Raw genomic sequence first — 24315 nt, 5'->3', positions numbered from 1 at the left:
AAACTGTCCAGTTGTTCGGATGATTCTACAATGTTTCCTTTAGGGTGCAAAAAACATTCACCTGATGTTACAAAAACGTTCCCAGAACACATTTCGTCTGTAAACATTCTTACAACATTAAGGGAATGTCCTGTGCAACCTAACTTAAACATTATATGAATGTCATCACAGCTGAGCATATTTTGTGTTTTGGGAACATATCTCTTGCAATGTACCCACACTGTTCCCACAACCTAACTTAAACATTATATGAATGTCATCACAGCTGAGCATATTTTGTTGTTTTAGGAACATATCTCTTGCAATGTACCCACACTGTTCCCACAACCTAACTTAAACATTATATGAATGTCATCACAGCTGAGCATATTTTGTTGTTTTAGGAACATATCTCTTGCAATGTACCCACACTGTTCCCACAACCAACCTTGGAAAGTTGTGGAGATATGACAAGAGAAAGGTTCCCAAAACACCAAAACATGGCAGTTGTACTGACATTCAGATAATGTTTGTATCAGAGTGCACAAAACATTCCTTTTATGTTGCAAGAACGTTGACAGAACAGCCTTAATTAGGTTGTGGGAACAGTGTGGGTACATTGCAAGAGATATGTTCCACAAACAACAAAATATGCTCAGCTGTGATGACATTCATATAATGTTTAAGTTAGGTTGCACAGGACATTCCCTTAATGTTGTAAGAATGTTTACCGAACATGTGGTCTAAGTTCTTTAAAGGTTTCTAGAACATTTAATTAAGTTATGGGAGTTGTCTGGGATGTTGCGCGAATATTCTCATATTCCCACTATTGCACAATGTTCCACAATTTCCAAATAAGTCAGTTTTGATGACGTTCATAGCATATTTCTTTTAGGTTTAACATAATATTCTATTAATATTCACACAATTTAGAAAATGTTATATTTAAGTTTTACCTATTATTGCCACAACATTCTCAGCATGCACATTTGTAGTTCCTTAAAGCATAAGAAATCAGATTGTAATACATCCCAATTATGTTTCTCTCCATATTTAATGGTAATTCACATTTGAGGACTGTATTGTGATATAGAGACTCATAGAATTTTAAATTTGTTACAAGTACACAGCATATGAAGAGGATGGAATGATGTTAATAAATCAGAAATGGTGTTCTGTGTCCTGATTGGCCATATTAGACCCTGCCAGGATGCAGATATCCCCAGGTGGCACAGAGGGTTAATGATCTGGCTGCAGATCCAAAGGTTGCAGGTTAAATCCCACATATTCTTTAACCATGTTTCTTTTGAGAGAAATTGAGGCTCAGCCTACTAAAAGAGAACGCTGTCTTTTACTCATCCAGATTTGTAAATCCAGTCAGTTATTCAGAATTTAGACCAACTGTAAAAAACAAAACATTTTGTAACAATTAACTGTTCAACTTCTTAGAAAACACAACCCTGTCTTATTTTTCATGATCTGAAAAGCAAAAGTGTTCCTAGATCAGCACTTATAGTCTTGGATACCTTGTAAACATGGACCCAGAGGTACGCAGCATATAAAGAGGAAGAGGGGAAGTGATGGTGACTAACCCAGTTAACCGTTAGTTATGTCTAAGAAGGTTTAAAAGGAAGCATGGAATTCCTGATTGACCATACAGCCATGGCTATATACTGACAAAAAGAATCCATAAGAGCACTTCCCTGGTGGCACAGAGTATGAAAGACCTGGCTTGGGAACCAAACATTCCAGGTACAAACCCCACATATGCAGATTGTCAACATATGAAGTGTAAAACATATGGTTATATTTGTATGATTAATTGCTGTTCCAATATCTTCTATATTAAAATGCTGTGTGTCTTTCACTTTTCAGTGGGCCTACAATACAGTCATTAAATCTGGATGGAAACATAATGGGGATGTATTCCAATTGGCTTTTAAGAGCTGAGAATGTTGTGGAAATATTAGTTCAAACTTAAATATAACATTTTTGAAATGTTCTGAGGACCACCATAACAAGGTAAAATGCATTGTGTTTGAATATTCATAGGATTGTATGTTAAGCCTAAAGCAAATACGCTATGAATGTAATAAAAACTGACTTATTTGGAAATTGTGGAACATTGTGCCACAGTGTGGGAATGTTCTGTTCAACATTTTTGAATATCACAATACTATTCTTGCAACGTCCCAGATAATTCCCATAAGTTCATAACATTTTATTGGAACCTTTAAAGAACTTAGACCATGTGTTCTGCCAACATTCTTACAGAATTAAGGTAATGTCCTGTACAACCTAACTTAAACATTGTATAAATGTCATCACAACTGAGAATATTTTGTGTTTTAGGAACCTAGTGAAGACTTACAGAAACGTTTGACCTCTGTCATTGCCAACAAAGGGTATATAACAAAGTATTGAGAGAAACTTTTGTTATTGACCAAATACTTATTTTCCACCATAATTTGCAAATACATTTTTTACAAATCCTACAATGTGATTTTCTGGATTTTTTAAAATAATTTTGTCTGTCATAGTTGAAGTTTACCTATGATGAAAATTACAGACCTCTCTCATCTTTTTAAGTGGGAGAACTTGCACAATTGGTGGCTGACTAAATACTTTTTTGCCCCACTGTATATATTTTGAGATGTTATCATCCTAATGTTAGATAAAAGTCTAACTAGAACTTCATGGGAATCTAAGCTAATGTTCTTGGAATGTTCCCAGTTTGCCGGGTACTCTCTCTGTTATCTCTCTCTCTTATCATATTGTAATATGTTGGACATGAATGTGTTCACACTCTGTATCCCAAATAATTCACCAATTATCTGCTAACAGATAGACCACCGTTTCTACCTGTTTTGTTTGCAGTCTTCCTCTTCATCAGAAGAACCTCTCTATTTCTGAGGCATAGAAGCTAGGAACCCGGTTTATAACAAGCTTTTCCAGCAGCCTCTCTCGGCGAATCTTCAGAGTTAGCTGCTCTTTATCCCGGACGAGGGGACAAAGAACATGGAGAACCAACCATGGAGCAATCAGTCCTGCCTGTTGTTCCTGTAGCCATTTTGTGCTGGCCCCTAGATTCTCTCAAAGATATGCCTTTACTGGGACTTGTATATGAATAAAGGCTTTCTGATTTAGCCTGCTGGGGATTATATAGGCATAGTAGTAGAATGGAATACTCTGGGAGGATGTTAATTTGAAAGAGTTTTTCTCAGCAAAAAATGTTTACTGTGGGAAAATCAAGTCCCTGTGCATAGTCTGCAGTGGACAGATTGGCCCAGCTGTTTCAGTTTTGGCACCAGCGCTGTTATGAGCATGCTGTGTGAGTGCTGTTATTTCTCCTTAGTTGAGTAAAATGCAGTACTCATATACAGAAGCCAGTCATTCTCACACTCAAATCATTCAATAGCCTAGCTTCTGTCAATAACACATATATAATACATTCTAAATACAAGCATACAACACATGGTTTTGTTATACAATATTGTGGTCATGCACTGTATGCATTTGATAAAGGTAGACATTGATGTTCATTCATATTTCATATTTGGACATTGAGTTAGCAGTAGCACAACATATTATGACCAGTAGTGTTAAGCTATAAAATCATGTTATTAGGAATAAGTCAAGCAAATGTATCAAGCATCTCAGAGTAGGAGTGCTGATCTAGGATCAGTTTTGCCTATTAGATCGCAATGAATAAGATTTGCATCGATAGGGGGGACCTGATCCTAGTTCAGCACTCCTACTCTAAGACGCTTGATCCAAATGGCCCCAGAGATCTCAAGTTAAAAGCTGATTTTCATGTAGAGTTGAAAGAAAATTGCCTATTATCCTCCTGGGACATTTCTACCTCTGAGTTCCTGGGGCTTGGAGCCCTGTCGAAAGGGCAGAGACATGCTCAGTACCGAAGGAGAAGGCTTCTGCTGGAACATCACAGGTGGCTAGGGGAGCTCACGAGGAACTGATGAGGAGCTGATGAGGAACTGATGAGGAGCTGATGAGGAGCTGATGAGGAGCTGATGAGCAACTGATGAGGAACTGATGTGGGTGGAACGTTTGTCTGTGGGTCTTGAGAGGTCTGGGCTCATTGAAAGAGCTTTAGGGTCAGTGGAGTGAGCAGGAAAGGCTGTCTGGCCAACCCAGGAAGAGCGGAGCAGAGCAGCAGGAGAGTGACATGGTCAGCATTAGAGAATACAAGCCTGGAACTGAATCTAAAAGTTACAATAAGGTCCAGTAATTGAATCTACTATATAGTTGGTGTGCTGAGTATAGAGCGAATTACTATCTAAATGACTTCTCCAAAACTTCATCAGTTCCATTTTATGATTCATTATTCCACTGCTGATTCCTGCTGCCAAGTCTGCAAGTTCACTTCTCCTTCAGTTCTGATGCCTGAGTCTTTGTGCTACTTTACCTGGGAAACACCAGCAGACTATAGATCACTTATTAAATACGGCAATGCTTCAGAGCCTGTTCATTCTATTGAAATCCCTCTGATACTAATCTCTCCCTCTGTTTTAAACCCTCTACTATACCCTCAGATTATTTCTCTATCTACTGTAGTCTATATCTCTGATTTATGTTGTGAGCCCCCTAGTTTCTGTGACTGTGTCTTTTGCTCTTTCCGGATGGAACACATGACATGGCATGTGTTCCATCATGTTTGCCTGAACCACAAACAGTCAGTGTCCATGCCACAGCCACTATGGGATAGAAAATGAACAGGGTGCTATCTACACAGGAGCTGGCGTATTGTGTGGTATTATGTGTCTAAGGCAGTAAGTGTTAGTGGACTATAGTATGGATGAGTTTAGTGTTCTGTGTCATGCTTTGTGGATGGAGTAAATGAATAGAGTTTATTATGAGCACTCATCCTCTGTGTACTTGAAGGGGTTGTTATTGTAGTGCTTTGATAATGAACGCCTAAGAGAAGAGGGTCGAACCATGAAACTTTAGTAATATGATTGGTTTTCTCTGTTATATTTGAGGATTGGAAGGAGCTGGTTTTTGCATGACAAGTAGTTTTTACAAAATTGTGTTAGGCATAGTAATGATATGGCAACAACAGAGTTTCTGACACACGGGAGATGGACCAAGAGAAAGAGCCTGAGAGAGAGGAAAAGAGAGAGAGGGAGTGAGGAAGGGAGAGAGAGAGAGAGAGAGAAGGAGAAAAGGAGGAGGAGAGAGACTTTAATAATAGAAACCGTTTAGAGCTAAAAGCTTTTTATTTTTTTATTGAGTTCCTTTCAGCGGCTAAATGAGGCAGTGTATGAGTCCTGGTTTGATTTGTCTGCCAGGGACCATATCCGTTTATTGAGATTGAGAGTGTTCCCTGGGCACAGTAATGAACCATTTTATGATTCATTATTCCACTGCTGATTCCTGCTGCCAAGTCTGCAAACTTTCTAATTAACTTAGGTCAAACATTCACACAGTTTTCTTCTAATTATCGATGCTTATTGCAGAACGGACACCGCCACAGAGGAATAAATTGATGTGGAGAGAGAGGATTTATTCTTGTGGTTGGTGAATGTGAGGGAAACGTTGAGGGAACGAATGGCAGGGAGAGTTTTTCTGAATAATTGCCGGGGAAGAGCTCAGGGGAATATAATCTTACAGGGAATCACAGAGAAACAGGGATAGGAGAGGAAGCCCTTTCCTGCAGTCAAATGACCTAGTGACCTCATGGGTGGAATGTCATTCATATTTTTCACTAATTTGATCATTCATAAACAAACAACAACAAACAAATTCTGAAAATCTGGTGTTTCTATGTCAAACGGTTTTGTTATATTTCATTTTTCTGTGATGTATAATAAGTGTAATTTTGGGATCCGAACTCAAAATTGAATGCATGTCTATATCTGACATGGTACAGGTGTCTTCTTTTTTTAATGCCCAAAAACATGTGTGAGGTGTATACTTTTGTTTCAAAGTATATTTGATTAAGACTACCAAGAAACACTGTGTATGACCCTGATTTAGCAAACTGCAGTAAAAGGTTAAATAAAAACCACTGAAAGAATCCCATCACACACTTAAAGATGCAATCTGGGATCTTCAGCACTTACAAATTCATAACATATCATACGAAATGGATGACGTAGTACACAATTGTGTACACATTTCGGGGACCCATTTTGGCTTGTGAGTGCTCCTTCTGGCTAAAATGATAGAAAATCTTCACCTATTTCACTCCTGGGTCTGTCTTTAGTTTCATCACCTCTTTAATTCCTGGGTCTGTCTTTAGTTTCATCACATATTTCACTCCTGGGTCTGTCTTTAGTTTCATCATCTCTTTAACGCAAATCAAATCAAATCAAATGTATTTGTCACATACACATGGTTAAAAATCAAATCAAATCAAATCAAATTTATTTGTCACATACACATGGTTAGCAGATGTTAATGCGAGTGTAGCGAAATGCTTGTGCTTCTAGTTCCGACAATGCAGTAATAACGAACAAGTGATCTAACTAACAATTCCAAAAAAAACTACTGTCTTATACACAGTGTAAGGGGATAAAGAATATGTACATAAGGATATATGAATGAGTGATGGTACAGAGCAGCATAGGCAAGATACAGTAGATGATATCGAGTACAGTATATACATATGAGATGAGTATGTAAACCAAGTGGCATAGTTAAAGTGGCTAGTGATACATGTATTACATAAGGATGCAGTCGATGATATAGAGTACAGTATCTACGTATGCATATGAGATGAATAATGTAGGGTAAGTAACATTATATATGGTAGCATTGTTTAAAGTGGCTAGTGATATATTTACATCATTTCCCATCAATTCCCATGATTAAAGTGGCTGGAGTAGAGTCAGCATATGTTAATGCGAGTGTAGCGAAATGCTTGTGCTTCTAGTTCCGACAATGCAGTAATAACCAACGAGTAATCTAACCTAACAACTCCTGGATCTGTCTTTAGTTTCATCACCTCTTTAACTCCTGGGTCTGTCTTTAGTTTCATCATCTCTTTAACTCCTGGGTCTGTCTTTAGTTTCATCATCTCTTTAACTCCTGGGTCTGTCTTTAGTTTCATCATCTCTTTAACTCCTGGGTCTGTCTTTAGTTTCATCACCTCTTTAACTCCTGGGTCTGTCTTTAGTTTCATCATCTCTTTAACTCCTGGGTCTGTCTTTAGTTTCATAATCTCTTTAACTCCTGGGTCTGTCTTTAGTTTCATCATCTCTTTAACTCCTGGGTCTGTCTTTAGTTTCATCATCTCTTTAACTCCTGGGTCTGTCTTTAGTTTCATCATCTCTTTAACTCCTGGGTCTGTCTTTAGTTTCATCACCTCTTTAACTCCTGGGTCTGTCTTTAGTTTCATCACCTCTTTAACTCCTGGGTCTGTCTTTAGTTTCATCATCTCTTTAACTCCTGGGTCTGTCTTTAGTTTCATCATCTCTTTAACTCCTGGGTCTGTCTTTAGTTTCATCATCTCTTTAACTCCTGGGTCTGTCTTTAGTTTCATCATCTCTTTAACTCCTGGGTCTGTCTTTAGTTTCATCATCTCTTTAACTCCTGGGTCTGTCTTTAGTTTCATCATCTCTTTAACTCCTGGGTCAGTCTTTAGTTTCATCATCTCTTTAACTCCTGGGTCTGTCTTTAGTTTCATCATCTCTTTAACTCCTGGGTCTGTCTTTAGTTTCATCATCTCTTTAACTCCTGGGCCTGTCTTTAGTTTCATCACCTCTTTAACTCCTGGGTCTGTCTTTAGTTTCATCATCTCTTTAACTCCTGGGTCTGTCTTTAGTTTCATCATCTCTTTAACTCCTGGGTCTGTCTTTAGTTTCATCATCTCTTTAACTCCTGGGTCTGTCTTTAGTTTCATCACCTCTTTAACTCCTGGGTCTGTCTTTAGTTTCAGAGAAGCTTCACACCTGTGTGATATAATGGTTATTGCACCAGACTGAAGATGGTATTAATAGTTTTGCAGACACAGCTGCTATACGGTACAGTAGTGAGTAATCGCTGGTGTTACTGGAACACTTTTCATTTCAGAGATAACCACTTAAAAACACATTTGGCTATATTTACATTTCTGTTGTCATAGTAACAGAAGAATAAAGATAAAGACAGCATTTAAGTACAGGAAAACCCAAACATGTTCTTTCTTTAGTCTTGAAGTTGGAATAAAGTTCAAATCCCCTGCATGCAGAGCAGTGGCAGGCCCTGTCATTGCCGTTCTATGGTACACATCAGCTGTGAGCAACGTGCTTATTGCAATAGAATGGTGAGGAGTGACTAATTGCATGTGTACATGAAAGAGTGGGTGAAGTGAAGCTTTGCTGGTTAGAATGAAGGGAAGGATTAGTCCTCCTCTACTTTGGAGGGAGGCTGCTGTCCCTCTCTCCCTCTTTCTTTCTCCCAGCTAATCAGAGAGAGCAAACACGCCCAACATTAATGTCCAAACCACCAGCTAAAAGCACATGTTCCCTGAATGTTAGCTACTGCTCTGCGGTGGTGCAGTAGTAGGTGAGGCGTGGACACTGTGACTGTTTGTGGTTCAGGCACCCCTCTGAACGTCTTCAGGCAAACATGATGGAACACATGCCATGTCATGGGTTCCATCCAAAAAGAGCAAAAGACACAGTCACAGAAACTAGGGGGCTCACAACATAAATCAGAGATATAGACTACAGTAGATAGAGAAATAATCTGAGGGTATAGTAGAGGGTTTAAAACAGAGGGAGAGATTAGTATCAGAGGGATTTCAATAGAATGAACAGGCTCTGAAGCATTGCCGTATTTAATAAGTGATCTATAGTCTGCTGGTGTTTCCCAGGTAAAGTAGCACAAAGACTCAGGCATCAGAACTGAAGGAGAAGTGAACTTGCAGACTTGGCAGCAGGAATCAGCAGTGGAATAATGAATCATAAAATGGAACTGATGAAGTTTTGGAGAAGTCATTTAGATAGTAATTCGCTCTATACTCAGCACACCAACTATATAGTAGATTCAATTACTGGACCTTATTGTAACTTTTAGAGGAATACCACAATTTATGTGGGTAATGGGTAATTAAGTTACAGTATAACGATATGGATTATTGAAAAGAGAAGTGATTTAATTTAGGCTAAAGAGGTAGTAAAATACAGTCAAATTACATCTAAAGGTGTGTGCCGTGTGCATCCATCCAGCCCACCTCAGGCTCATCCTATGGCTGAAATAGACGTGTTCTTTCTGTCACCCAGCTTATGCTATGCTGGAGATCATCTCAGTCCTCCTCAACATCAAGACAGATTTATGGAGCGAGAGACTGAGAGAGAAAAGCAAAAGTCATTTTGAAAGGAAATGACTGTATGGGGGATTTAAAGTCTGTTTTTCACTCAGAGGGAGAAAACAGCTAAAATCAACACATGGCTCTATTTATATTTCTACCATTCCTCTTGATTTGATTCGCTCTGTCTTACGCACCATACTCATCCCAGCACCCCCTGCACCCACCTCCCTACCCCCACTCCTAAAGTGTATGCCCAGTGAAGGGGCACTATCGTTTACCCACACGCTAATGAGAACAGTCAGCACACCAGACTCCACTTCACTCACCACCAAGCTCACAAATTACATTTCATTTGTTTATTTTTGACTGCATCACTTTAATTAGAAAAAGTCTTTGGGCAGAGATCTCTCCAGTCTTTGATTCTTATGAGACGTTCTGCGTTTGATTTGCTCTTCACAGTTCGGGAAGTTTGAGAGCAGGATTGAGGGCTTCAATCAGAAATACAGTGTTTTCAACAGTTTTATCCATATAAACATAGTTTATCTCATGTACCACATATTAATGTAGGCTACCGCATGTTATTTGAATTAGAGTGTTACTTCAGTTGGTTACTGGAAGGGTTCTGTAAATACATTACATGTCCTTACAGGTGTTTTAGAGAACTTCCATCTACTTTTTCTGAGAGAAGTAACATTAGCATATGTTTTGTGAAGTTCACTTAAAATGTGTCAACCTTTCTCTTCTTCTGTCTCTGGAAAACTTGGAGGAAAACATGCATTCCTTCAAAGTGCCCAGACCTTGTTTTACGAAGTCATTGTAGATGTGTGAGGTGGTGCCAGTTTCAGGCAGCTATTTGTTTTTCATCTGTTGGATGAAAGGTTTGTAAGACCAGGGTTTCAAGCACACTGATGGACCAAATGAGAGCTTTGGAAAGAGAAGAGAGAGAGAGAGAGAGAGAGAGAGAGAGAGGGGTGGATGCTAAGGAGAGGGATGTTGGGCGTGGCAGTTTTTGCCATGTTTGAGATTGCAGGTTATGTAGTTAATGGGATCCAAAAAATAGGCCACATCTGCCAGTGTAAAAAAAAATGATTACCCCTGCGCTGTGTGTATTAAAAATAAATGTGTACTGAATGTGTTTGTTAAAAGGACCTCCTTTACTATTGTATGGTTAATTTAGATTCTATTACCACCACTGTATAGCTGGTTCTATTGTATGGATAATGTATGGTCAATTACCACCACTGTATAGCTGGTTCTATTGTATGGTTAATTTAGATTCTATTACCACCACTGTATAGCTGGTTCTATTGTATGGATAATGTATGGTCAATTACCACCACTGTATAGCTGGTTCTATTGTATGGATAATGTATGGTCAATTACCACCACTGTATAGCTGGTTCTATTGTATTTAGAATAGAGGTTATATTACCACCACTGTATAGCTGGTTCTATTGTATGGAGAAATTAGGTTCTATTACCACCACTGTATATATAGCTGGTTCTATTGTATTTAGAATAGAGGTTATATTACCACCACTGTATAGCTGGTTCTATTGTATGGAGAATATAGGTTCTATTACCACCACTGTATAGCTGGTTCTATTGTATTTAGAATAGTGGTTCTATTACCACCACTGTATAGCTGGCTCTATTGTATTTAGAATAGAGGTTCTATTACCACCACTGTATAGCTGTTTATATTGTATTTAGAATAGAGGTTCTATTACCACCACTGTATAGCTGGTTCTATTGTATGGAGAATATAGGTTATATTACCACCACTGTATAGCTGGTTCTATTGTATGGAGAAATGAGGTTCTATTACCACCACTGTATATATAGCTGGTTCTATTGTATTTAGAATAGAGGTTATATTACCACCACTGTATAGCTGGTTCTATTGTATGGAGAATATAGGTTCTATTACCACCACTGTATAGCTGGTTCTATTGTATTTAGAATAGAGGTTCTATTACCACCACTGTATAGCTGGTTCTATTGTATTTAGAATATAGGTTATATTACCACCACTGTATAGCTGGTTCTATTGAATGTAGAATAGAGGTTCTATTTCCACCACTGTATAGCTGGTTCTATTGAATGTAGAATAGAGGTTCTATTACCACCACTGTATAGCTGGTTCTATTGTATTTAGAATAGAGGTTCTATTACCACCACTGTATAGCTGGTTCTATTGTATTTAGAATAGAGGTTCTATTACCACCACTGTATAGCTGGTTCTATTGAATGTAGAATAGAGGTTCTATTTCCACCACTGTATAGCTGGTTCTATTGTATTTAGAATAGAGGTTCTATTACCACCACTGTATAGCTGGTTCTATTGTATGGAGAAATTAGGTTATATTACCACCACTGTATAGCTGGTTCTATTGTATTTAGAATAGAGGTTCTATTACCACCACTGTATAGCTGGTTCTATTGTATTTAGAATAGAGGTTCTATTACCACCACTGTTTAGCTGGTTCTATTCTATGGATAAATTAGGTTCTATTACCACCACTGTAAAGCTGGTTCTATTGTAATGGAGAAATTAGGTTCTATTACCACGACTATATAGCTGGTTCTATTGTATTTAGAATAGAGCTTCTATTACCACCATTGTATAGCTGGTTCTATTGTATTTAGAATAGAGCTTCTATTACCACCACTGTATAGCTGGTTCTATTATATGGAGAATATAGGTTCTATTACCACCGCTGTATATATAGTTGGTTCTATTATATGGAGAATATAGGTTCTATTACCACCACTGTATATATAGCTGGTTCTATTATATGGAGAATATAGGTTCTATTACCACCGCTGTATATATAGTTGGTTCTATTATATGGAGAATAGAGGTTCTATTACCACCGCTGTATATATAGTTGGTTCTATTATATGGAGAATAGAGGTTCTATTACCACCACTGTATAGCTGGTTCTATTATATGGAGAATATAGGTTCTATTACCACCGCTGTATATATAGTTGGTTCTATTATATGGAGAATATAGGTTCTATTACCACCACTGTATATATAGTTGGTTCTATTATATGGAGAATATAGGTTCTATTACCACCACTGTATATATAGTTGGTTCTATTATATGGAGAATATAGGTTCTATTACCACCACTGTATAGCTGGTTGTATTATATGGAGAATAGAGGTTCTATTACCACCGCTGTATATATAGCTGGTTCTATGGTATGGAGAATGTATTTTCTATTACCAGCAGGGTGCAGTTACATCTCTTGGCCACTCTTCAGAGAAACGGTAAAAATATCTTCATGAAGATGATGACGATAATAATGGTTATTACTTCTTCTAAGGCCTTATCCATTTAATAGCTAGTTCTATCATCCCAAATGTATTTGTTATGTGGGATCGTTTGTATTCCCGCCTGTAATATATCACACCAGACGTGTCTGTCTGTGTGTGAATTAGCAGCCTTCTATAATGCTGGATTAAGATTAAGTTGTGCTGTGTGATTAACCAAAAATAGGTAATTTTTTCATTTTTTTAACAACTAATTGACTGACAGGTGAAATTATTTTAATTCCACTTTGTATTTGCTTTTCTTCTTCTAGAGATAAATCGGATCTGTGATATGTAACAGGGAGTTGTAGTTTCCAACAGGCCATTATTCTTTGTAATTTAGTGCATCAAATGTGGTAATTTGCTACAATGACCATTATCCATTGCGCATCTAGTTGTCAGGTCTGTGTTTCTTTTACACCTGCTACAGAAGAGAGACAGGAATGCGGGATCGTGAGGCGATATAGAATGCAGCTGTTGCTTTGCAAGGTATCTCTACCTGAAAATGAGAAAGATGAGCCTCACAAAGTGCTCAAGGGCCATGCCACAAAGTGCGCAAGGGCCATGCTTGCAAGCAAGCAGGTCGGAGCGAGGGTGAGGGCGGGGGTGAGGTCAAGGGTGAAGGTGGGGGCAGGTCGGGTAAGGGTAAGGGATGGGGCGAGGGCGAGGGTGAAGAGTGGGGCAGGTCAGGGCGAGGCTGGGAGTGAGGGTTGGGGTGAGGGTGGGGGAGAGGGCAGATCGAGCCCCTTCTCTCTCTCTCTAACCTGACAGTTCGTCAGCAACTCGAAGCAGTAATTGAAAATCATGGGAAAAGTGGATAATGATTGTTTATTTGTGTGAAAAGGGGAGAAGGCTGGACTTGGTGGTTCAGCGGCTTATCTGGCTGTGGTTGGCTGAGTAATTAAATCAGGAAAGCCAGTGAAGTTATGCTCAGCTCAGCGCCTCGTCCTGTTTCTCCTTTAATCAAGAGCCCATTAAACCTCTGATTGCGTGCCCCATCTTCTGACTCCAGCTCAGCTTTTAAACAGGAACTGAAAGCCTCTCTCTGTTGCAGGGGGGTTGGTGGCATGCACAGGATGCAAAGTTAGAGATAAATAGCAGGACAGGTATTGGGTTAAGAACTGAAAGCCTTTTATATGGTAGCAGATCACGGGTAATGGGGAGCTGAGGAATTGGGTGGGGCGGGGGGGAGTGTTAGGAGAGGGGCATTATAGCACTCACAGGATACAAAGTAGTATATAAAGTGCAAGAGTGGTAATAGAAGGAGAGAGAAGGAGAGCGACATGCTGATGGTGGAATATATGTGGACATGAGTCTAACATTCAACATGTTTTCCAGTTCTGGTTAAATGGGTGATCAGGCCCATAAATCCCTTTCATAAAGTACAACCGACTTGTGAGATATAGCTCTGACCTTAAATTATACACACACACACACACTAGGAACCATGCTCTTTCCATAACATAGACTGACCAGGTGAAACCAGGGAAACCTATGATCCTTTATTGATGTCGCAAATCCACCTCAAGCAGGGTAGATGAAGGGGAGGAGACAGGTTAAAGAAGGATTTTTAAGACTTGAGATAATTATTATTATTTTTATTTACCTTTATTTTACTAGGCAAGTCAGTTAAGAACAAATTCTTATTTTCAATGACGGCCTAGGAACAGTGGGTTGTGTGTGCTCACAGTGACCTGTATGCTCTCGTTGGCTGGCCCTCGCTTCATACTCGTCGCCAAACCCACCGGCTCCAGGTCATCTATAAGTCTATGCTAGGTAAAGCCCCGCCTAATCTCGGCTCACTGGTCACCATAGCAGCACCCACTCCAGCAGGTACAGTGCCTTGCGAAAGTATTCGGCCCCCTTGAACTTTGCGACCTTTTGCCACATTCCAGGCTTCAAACATAAAGATATAAAACTGTATTTTTTTGTGAAGAATCAACAACAAGTGGGACACAATCATGAAGTGGAACGACATTTATTTGATATTTCAAACTTTTTTAACAAATCAAAAAGCTGAAAAATTGGGCGTGCAAAATTATTCAGCCCCTTTACTTTCAGTGCAGCAAACTCTCTCCAGAAGTTCAGTGAGGATCTCTGAATGATCCAATGTTGACCTAAATGACTAATGATGATAAATACAATCCACCTGTGTGTAATCAAATCTCCGTATAAATGCACCTGCACTGTGATAGTCTCAAAGGTCCGTTAAAAGCGCAGAGAGCATCATGAAGAACAAGGAACACACCAGGCAGGTCCGAGATACTGGGCGCACTCATCTTCTGCACATCTATCACTCCAGTGTTTAATTTCTATATTGGAATTATTTCGCCACTATGGCCTATTTATTGCCTTAACTCCCTTATCCTACCTCATTTGCACACACTGTATATAGACTTTTTCAATTCTATTATTGACTTTATGTTTGTTTATTCCATGTGTAACTCTGTGTTGTTTTTGTCGCACTGCTTTGCTTTATCTTGGCCAGGTCGCAGTTGTAAATGAGAACTTGTTCTCAACTAGCCTACCTGGTTAAAAAATAAATAAAAACCTGATGTGGAATAGAGTTCCATGTAGTCATGTCTCTGTTTAGTACTGTGCGCCTCCCATAGTCTGTTCTGGACTTGGGGACTGTGAAGAGACCTCTGGTGGCATGTCTTGTGGGGTATGCATGGGTGTCTGAGCTGTGTGCTGGTAGTTTAAACAGACATTTCGGTGCATTCAATATGTTAATAGTTCTAGTGATGACGTCAATCTCTTGATGACGTCAATCTCTTCTCTATTTTGAGCCAAGAGAGATTGACATGCATATTATTAATGTTAGGTCTCGGTGTACATTTAAGGGCCAACCGTTTTGCCCTGGGCCAATTGTAATTTTCCTTCTTTGTGGCACCTGACCACACGACTGGACAGTAGTCCAGGTGTGACAAAACTAGGGCCTGTAGGACATCATATTGTCCTGGATTACTTCTTCATTATCCTGGACACCCAGTATAAGTATGTGATCTGCTCTACCCCCAGTGCTAGTGTGGTCATTGCCATGTTGATTGTGCTGTACTGTACACACTATGCTGACAGTGTGTCCTCCTCTCCTCTCATCCTGTCCTGCAGCACCAGTCATCCTGAATGAGCTGAACTGGACCCAGGCTCTGGAGAGGGTTTTCATTGATAACCGCCGGGAGGACAGCTCTCTGCGCTGGCAGGTGTTCGGCAGTGCCACGGGGGTCACAAGATATTACCCAGGTAGGTCCCGGATCGTTATTAATAAGCGTATTATCAACTTGAACTATAAATAAAAAAGATCAAGCTGATGTTCAGAATGATGTTTGACATTTCTTCCTTTTCCCAGCCACTCCATGGAGAGCACCCAATAAGATTGACTTGTATGACGTCCGCAGGCGGCCATGGTGGGTACACTGCAAATTGATCGGTGTTGATTTTTCTGTGTTACATTTCTAGTGTTGATTCAGGAATTAAATTGACTCTGTACGAGTTAAATTAGCACTCAGTGATGTAAAACTACCCTTAGTGTTGGTGTTTATAAGCAGAGTTATTGTTTTACACTGTGGAGAGTAAAACAGTCTCATCAAAACTACGCCCATCTTTATCATATTTCCCAGCATGCTCTACTGCAGGTAGATTTTTTGGTATTGTTTTTAATATCTATGGTTTTGCATGTGATTGTTTTTGCATTGATTAATTCATCTTATGCTACACAAAGATAAATAGCATACATTTTTCTAAACTAATCCAATCAGTTAGTTCGTTTTTGCCAATAGAAGAGTAGATTTGAAAATTTTGCTTCTGTAGTCTCACCAGGGTGCCTGCGCACCGGCCTCTATAGAGCCTCACAGTGGAGTTGTCATAATACCCACTAAAACCTAGTGGTTAAACAGGGAAATGTTTTCAATCGTTTTTCCACCATTTATTTTCCCATAAGGGATTTTAGAAACACTTAAAATAAGGGCTGTGTTTCGTGTAGGCTTACCCTGGCTTGATGTTTTGTTAACTGTGTAAAACTCTCTCGGACATGGTGACTTTTATTTTTATTTGGCTCTATTTACGCTCATATTTGAAAATGCTAATTAGGGTTCAAGTAGGCATCATGCAAAACTACAAAGCTCCTGCACGTCATCTCTAGCGGACACCTTTGCTAACAGGTATTGTGTCAATTTAAAACTTGCACAAGTTCACAGAATTATCCATTTAAAGAAATTAGGCAATTTATTACTAAATTTAGCTTACATTAGATAGTTAATCCAGAGATTCTTACCTTTGCCTCAATTCAGCAGTCTCATCCAGATCATCATGGAATTTGTAGTTCTTTATAATAGCCACATTTGCCGCTAATTAGCATTTCATTTTTGGGGGGTTAAAAACAGGCAAATATATTGATAAAAGTCACCTTGTCCTAGAGAGATTTACACAGTTTTCAAAACGTCATGCCAGGATAAGCCTACACTAAACACAGCTCTTATTTTAAGTATTTCAAAAATACCCTATGGGAAAATGAAAGGTGGGAAAATTATTGGAACCATTTCCCTTTTTGACCGCTAGGTTTTATGGTCCAGGATAATCCGATTCATTGAAGTTGAAGTCATTGACCAAATCGAAGTTAGTGATAGCTGTTGATGTCTAGAAGCTCTTTTTGGTCATAGAAAACGATAGTGGAAACATTATAAACAAAAGAAGATCAACACAAAAATATACAAAATAGCACAATTGGTCAGGAGCCTGTAAAATAACTGCCATTCCCTCCGGCGCCATTCTCATCATCGGTGGTAACTCTCCAATTCACTCGAAAAGGCAAGACACACAGGGAAATCATATTGAAGATGAGGCTTAGTGGGGGTGTGGCTTTCAATTAGTTATTTTTGGCCACCCGTGAGTGGAAATGTTGTACCAGTTTAAGTGGTCTATGGTTAAAGTTTGAGCATGTCTGCTGACAGTTTTGAAGTCTTTATAAATGCGTACATAAGAGTATGTGGCAAAGACTTGTAAATATTGAAATATTATTGTAATGTCCTTAACCCAACACTGAAATCAAATCAAATTTTATTTGTCATATACACATGGGGAGCAGATGTTAATGCGAGTGTAGCGAAATGCTTCTGCTTCTAGTTCTGACAGTGCAGTAATATCCAACAAGTAATCTAACAATTCCTCAACTACCTAATACACACAAATCTAAAGGGGTGAATGAGAACATGTACGTATAAGTATATGGATGAGCGATGGCCGAGTGGCATAGGCAAGGTGCAATAGATGGTATAAAATACAGTATATACATGTGATATGAGTAATGTAAGATGTGTAAACATTATTAAAGTGCCATTATTTAGAGTGGCATTCTATAAAGTGACTAGTGATCCATTTATTAAAGTGGCCAGCGATTGGGTCTCAATGTAGGCAGCAGCCTCTCTGAGTTAGTGATTGCTGTTTAGCGGTCTGATGGCCTTGAGATAGAAGCTGTTTTTCAGTCTCTCGGTCCCAGCTTTGATGCACCTGTACTGACCTCACCTTCTGGATGGGAGCGGTGTGAACAGGCAGTGGCTCAGGTTCTTGATGTCCTTGATTATCTTTTTTTTTGGCCTTCCTGTGACATCGGGTGGTGTAGGTGTCAAGGAGAGCAGATAGTTTGCCCCCGGTGATGCGTTGTGCAGACCGCACCACCCTCTGGAGAGCCTTGCAGTAGGGGGCGGTGCAGTTGCCGTACCAGGCTGTGATACAGCCCAACAGGATGCTCTCGATTGTGCATCTGTAAAAGTTTGTCAGAGTTTTGGGTGACAAGCCAAATTTCTTCAGCCTCCTGAGGTTGATGAGGCTTTGTTGCATCTTCTTCACCACACTGTCTGTGTGAGTGGACCATTTCAGTTTGTCTGTGTTGTGTATGCCTAGGAACTTAAACTTTCCACCTTCTCCACTGCTGTCCCTTCGATGTGGATAGGGGGTTTCCTGAAGTCCACGATCATCTCCTTTGCTTTGTTGATGTTGATTGAGAGGTTGTTTTCCTGAGACCACACTTCGAGTGCCCCCACCTCCTCCCTGTAGGCTGTCTCGTAGTTGTTGGTAATCAAGCCCAACTGTTGTGTCATCTGCAAACTTGATTATTGAGTTGGAGGCGTGCATGGCCACGCAGTCGTGGGGGAACAGGGAGTACAGGAGGGGGCTGAGCACGCACCCTTGTTTGGGCCCCAGTGTTGAGGATCAGCAAAATAGAGATGTTGTTTCCTTCACCACCTGGAGCGGCTTGTCTGAAAGTCCATGACCCAATTTCACAGGGCAGGGTTGAGACCCAGGGCCTCCAGCTTGATGATGAGCTTGAAGGGTACTATGGTGTTGAATGCTGAGCTGTAGTCAATGAACAGCATTCTTACATAGGTATTCCTTTTGTCCAGATGGGATAGGGCAGTGTGCAGTGTGATGGCGATTACTTCGTCTGTGGACCTGTTGGGACAGTATGCAAACTGAAGTAGGTCTAGGGTAGCCGGTAAGGTGGAGGTGTTATGATCCTTGACTAGCCTCTCAAAGCACTTCATGATGACAGCAGTGAGTGCTACGGGGCAGTCGTCATTTAGTTCAGTTATCTTTGCATTCTTGGTTACAGCAACAATGGTAGCCACCTTGAAGCATGTGGGGACAACAGACTGGGATAGGGAGCGATTGAATATGGGGCGTAGTCCTTGTTAGCGGGCCGCGACGGTGGCACTGTGTTATCCTCGAAGCGGGCAAAGAAGACGTTTAGTTTGTCTGGAAGCGTGACGTCGGTATCCGTGGCGTGTCTGGTTTTCTTTTTGTAGGCCGTGATTTCCTGTAGACCCTGCCGAATACGTCTCTTGTCTGAGCCGTTGAATTGCGACTCCACCCTGTCCCTGTACTGGCATTTCACTTGTTTGATTGCCTTGCAGAGGGAATAACTACGCTGTTGATATTCAGTCATATTCCCAGACCTCTTTCCATGGTTAAATGCGTTGGATCGCACTTTCAGTTTTGCACTTATGCTGCCATCTATCCACGGTTTCTGATAGGGCAGGTTTTAATAGTCACAGTGGGTACAACATCTCCAGTGCACTTCTTTATAAACGCACTCACCGAGTCAGTGTATAGGTTGATTTTCTTCTCCGAATGACCTTGTCAAGAGATACGGACCACTTGGTAATTGAATAACAACATTGGTGTAAACTACATACACTTCCTAGTGTTAAAAGTACTATATCAGATGTAATTTCATAACACTGAAAGTGTTAATTCCCTAACACTGACAAAGTTTAACAGCGTCAGCACTAAGCAGTGTTCTTTTAACACTCAAAAGTGTGGCTCCGTATAGACATTGGCCCAGTGTTAAATGTAAGACTGTCAGTGTTGATTTAACACTGGAGAATTTGCTGTGGTTTAATGTTTATTTTCTACAGAATCCTGCTTTATTCTAGGATATGCTATTCAATCTGAGGACAATAACATTATTTGGTTTGATATGAATGGTTCAAATAGTATATGCTTCCAATACACTTGCAAAATCTCAATGAATTAAAGCAATATGTATTATAAACACATTGTATTGTTCCTGATGCACATTCTATAGAATGCCAGATATTCTGGTATCAAATATTCAAGCCCCACATATTTAAATATTTGGAATTAGAACTCTGTCATTTTCTTGTAGTGGGAAATCTAATGTAATCAATCCTCTATTGTGTTCCTGCAGGCTTAGTCTACCATGAACCTTAGTTGTCCCTCTTTCCTCCGAACTTAAAGGGATACTTCAGGGCAATGAAGCCCTATGTCTACTTCTCCGTCGCCAGGTTGAGAGGAATTTGTGGACCATTTTTATGTCTCTGCGTGCTGTTTGAAGGAAGTTGCTACCTAATATTAACGCAATGTCTGGAAATCTATAGTAACTGCTAGCATGCTAATAGATACCATAGACTTCCAGGCATTGTGCAAACACTAGTTAGCATTGGCTCGCAAAACTACCTCTAACTTCCTTCATACTGGAGACATAAAACTGGATTCCCTTTAATAGAATAGTGCTGTCCTTTGTTTCAGGCCGTTGAGGTTAAAGCATTATCTAACCCCTATTTACCTCAGTGAGTTACCACAGAGAATTTATTCTCTTCAATGACCACAGCCAAGTGGCAAATAAGATATGGAATAGTAGCATTGCTGTGTTGTGTTAAGTGTTCACCTGCCATTTGGCTTATGAATCCCTACTGTGTTGTGTTAAGTGTTCACCTGCCATTTGGCTTATGAATCCCTACTGTGTTGTGTTAAGTGTTCACCTGCCATTTGGCTTATGAATCCCTACTGTGTTGTGTTAAGTGTTCACCTGCCATTTGGCTTATGAATCCCTACTGTGTTGTGTTAAGTGTTCACCTGCCATTTGGCTTATGAATCCCTACTGTGTTGTGTTAAGTGTTCACCTGCCATTTGGCTTATGAATCCCTACTGTGTTGTGTTGTGTTCACCTGCCATTTGGCTTGTGAATCCCTACTGTGTTGTGTTAAGTGTTCACCTGCCATTTGGCTTATGAATCCCTACTGTGTTGTGTTGTGTTCACCTGCCATTTGGCTTGTGAATCCCTACTGTGTCTCAGATCTCTGCTAGGGCCAGGGTTCAGAGAGGATGCCAGTTTGACGTTTTCGACAGCACAGGGGTGTGTGCGGCCAAACAGCCCCCCCTCACCCCTCCATCCCTCCATCCTGCCTCCACCTGTCATAGTCACTCTGTGGAATAGTTGCCTGTTGCCTGGGCACAGATTAAAGCACCTTGGACATAATCATGACAGCCACGTTGATTAGAGTTGATGGTGGTTTCTGTCCCTGGCTGTCTCTCTGTGTCCATCTCCAACTATGCCTGGTTGGCTGTTTCAGGTCAGGCCAGGGGTTGGCCAGGGGTGTTGGATGGGCTGGACGGCAATGCACTGAGACAAACAACAAACTCCCACTGTATAGGAGTAACATACTTACAGTATACTCTAGGTTTATTTGTCAGGTAAAGAAGCAATGTATTCATATCAATATAAACAAAATAGAGTATGGTTGCCTGGCTACTCAGACTCCTGAGTGGCCCAGCGGTCTAAGGCACTGCATCTCAGTGCAAGAAATGTCACTACAGTCCCTGGTTCGATTCCAGGCTGTATCATATCCGGCTTTGATTGCAAGTCCCATAGGGCGGCACACAATTGGTCCGTGTTTGGACGGGGTAGGACGTCATTGTAAATAAGAATTTGTTCTTAACTGACTTGCATTAAATAAAGGTAAAAAAATAAATAAATACAAAAACAATTCTCCAGTCAAATGCTACTCCACAGATGTTAGTTTCTTATCCACAATGAGTTTGGATCTGAGTACGTCCCCGATCCATCACCGAATGAGAACACATTCGTGGCTGCCTGATTTGTCCAGAAACCGATGGATTGTGCCATAGCCAGAACACAAATGGGTAAAGAGGCATTTTTGAAAATTTGGCATTGGCTTTGATAGTCTGATTTGGTTAGAGACGATCCAACCACTGATTAATTTGTTTTGTACAACACCTCTCTCGCTCCTCATCACCACAAATCACTTCAATGATGGTAGTCTCAGACTAAAGTTTGTTGCGAACAACAGAGCAGCGGAAGAATTTAGTGTCAGTCGTGAGACTAAGAGTATGCCTCATTACACACCCATATTAGCATGCTATTACAAATACATCATCTACAAGACCCTGCTAGGTAAAGTCCCCCCTTATCTCAGCTCGCTGGTCACCATAGCATCTCCCACCTGTAGCACACGCTCCAGCAGGTATATCTCTCTAGTCACCCCCAAAACCAATTCTTTCTTTGGCCGCCTCTCCTTCCAGTTCTCTGCTGCCAATGACTGGAACGAACTACAAAAATCTCTGAAACTGGAAACACTTATCTCCCTCACTAGCTTTAAGCACCAACTGTCAGAGCAGCTCACAGATTACTGCACCTGTACATAGCCCACCTATAATTTAGCCCAAACAACTACCTCTTTCCCAACTGTATTTAATTTTTATTTATTTATTTATTTTGCTCCTTTGCACCCCATTATTTTTTTATTTCTACTTTGCACATTCTTCCATTGCAAAACTACCATTCCAGTATTTTACTTGCTATATTGTATTTACTTTGCCATCATGGCCTTTTTTGCCTTTACCTCCCTTCTCACCTCATTTGCTCACATTGTATATAGACTTGTTTATACTGCATTATTGACTGTATGTTTGTTTTTACTCCATGTGTAACTCTGTGTCGTTTTATCTGTCGAACTGCTTTGCTTCATCTTGGCCAGGTCGCAATTGTAAATGAGAACTTGTTCTCAACTTGCCTACCTGGTTAAATAAAGGTGAAATAAATAAATAAAATAAACAGTTACACACACATATACACATACATAACATATATAACACAACATATATAAGCTACTCAAAGGTGAGACTGAGTTGAAGGTGAGGGAGAAGCTAATGCTAAGCTGAACTAAACTTTTTGTCAAGTTTGTATTTATTTATTTTTGTTTCACCTTTATTTAACCAGGTAGGCTAGTTGAGAACACCTTTATTTAACCAGGTAGGCTAGTTGAGAACAAGTTCTCATTTACAACTGCGACCTGGCCAAGATAAAGCAAAACAGTTTGACACATACAACAACACATGGAATAAACAAACATACAGTCAATAATACAGTAGAAAAAGTCTATATACAGTGTGTGCAAATGAGGTAGGATAAGGGAGGTAAAGGCAATAAATAGGCCATGGTGGCAAAGTATACTACAATATACCAATTAAACACTGGAGTGATAAATGTGCAGAAGATGAATGCAAGTAGAGATACTGGGGTGCAAAGGAGCAAGATAAATAAATAACTACAGTAATTGGGATGAGGTAGTTGGAAGTAAATGTAACGATTTTCTTCCTGGGAAGGAGAGGAGGACCAAAATGCAGCGTGGTTATTTATAAACATCTTTAATGAAAGATGAAAACCGTGAACACTATACAAAATAAGAAAACAGTCCTAACTGGTGCAGAGAACACAGAGACAGGAAACAATCACCCACAAGATACCTAAAGAATATGGCTGCCTAAATATGGTTCCCAATCAGAGACAACGATAAACACCTGCCTCTGATTGAGAACCACTCCAGGCAACCATAGACTTACCTAGAACACTCAACTGAACACAACCCCATAGACTACAAAACCCCTAGACAAAACAAGACACATAAATCACCCATGTCACACCCTGGCCTAACCAACATAATAAAGAAAAACACAGAATACTAAGGCCAGGGCGTGACAGTAAAGGTGCAGTGTATTTATATCAATATGAACAACCTAGAGCAGGGTATCCCTTACGACAAAAGTTGCAGTTTAACTGCATTATGTGGCAAATACTGCATCCAAAATAACACAGTGTTTTTTACTACAGCTATTCTGCAGTCCAAAATACGACAGTTGACTGCTGTTACTACACTCTTACTGCAGCCTTTTCTAGTAAGGGTTCCTAACTCCATCACCCCCCCCCCCCCCCCCCCCCGTGGGGCTCACACAATAACTGTAAAACACTGTTCACCTCCACATGAACACAACGTAATTAGGTTGTTTGTGTTAACGTGATGCAGTACACCGCTTACATGTTGAATGGAGGATCATGTCCTTGTTTTTCTCAGTACATGTACATTCGCCTCCAACATACGATATGACAACAACATTTTAATTCACTTACACATGAGAAGAGTCTTCCTTGAGGCAGAAAGA

The 24315-nt window shown here is 40.1% G+C and overlaps 1 protein-coding gene across 1 annotated transcript in view; it reads left to right on the top strand.

The window, feature by feature from the left end:
- Positions 1–24315, top strand: part of LOC109878204 (voltage-dependent calcium channel subunit alpha-2/delta-2-like) — a 274608-nt gene that overhangs the window by 180164 nt on the left and 70129 nt on the right. The window contains 2 exon segments of the mRNA XM_031785639.1: positions 15670–15801; positions 15908–15965. Coding sequence (XP_031641499.1) covers positions 15670–15801; positions 15908–15965 — 190 coding nt within the window.

This window comes from Oncorhynchus kisutch, linkage group LG1 (genome assembly GCF_002021735.2).
Source record: "Oncorhynchus kisutch isolate 150728-3 linkage group LG1, Okis_V2, whole genome shotgun sequence".
NCBI lineage: Eukaryota > Metazoa > Chordata > Actinopteri > Salmoniformes > Salmonidae > Oncorhynchus > Oncorhynchus kisutch.
Note: the sequence above shows the minus strand (reverse complement) of the source record. Positions and strands in the feature narration are given on the sequence as shown.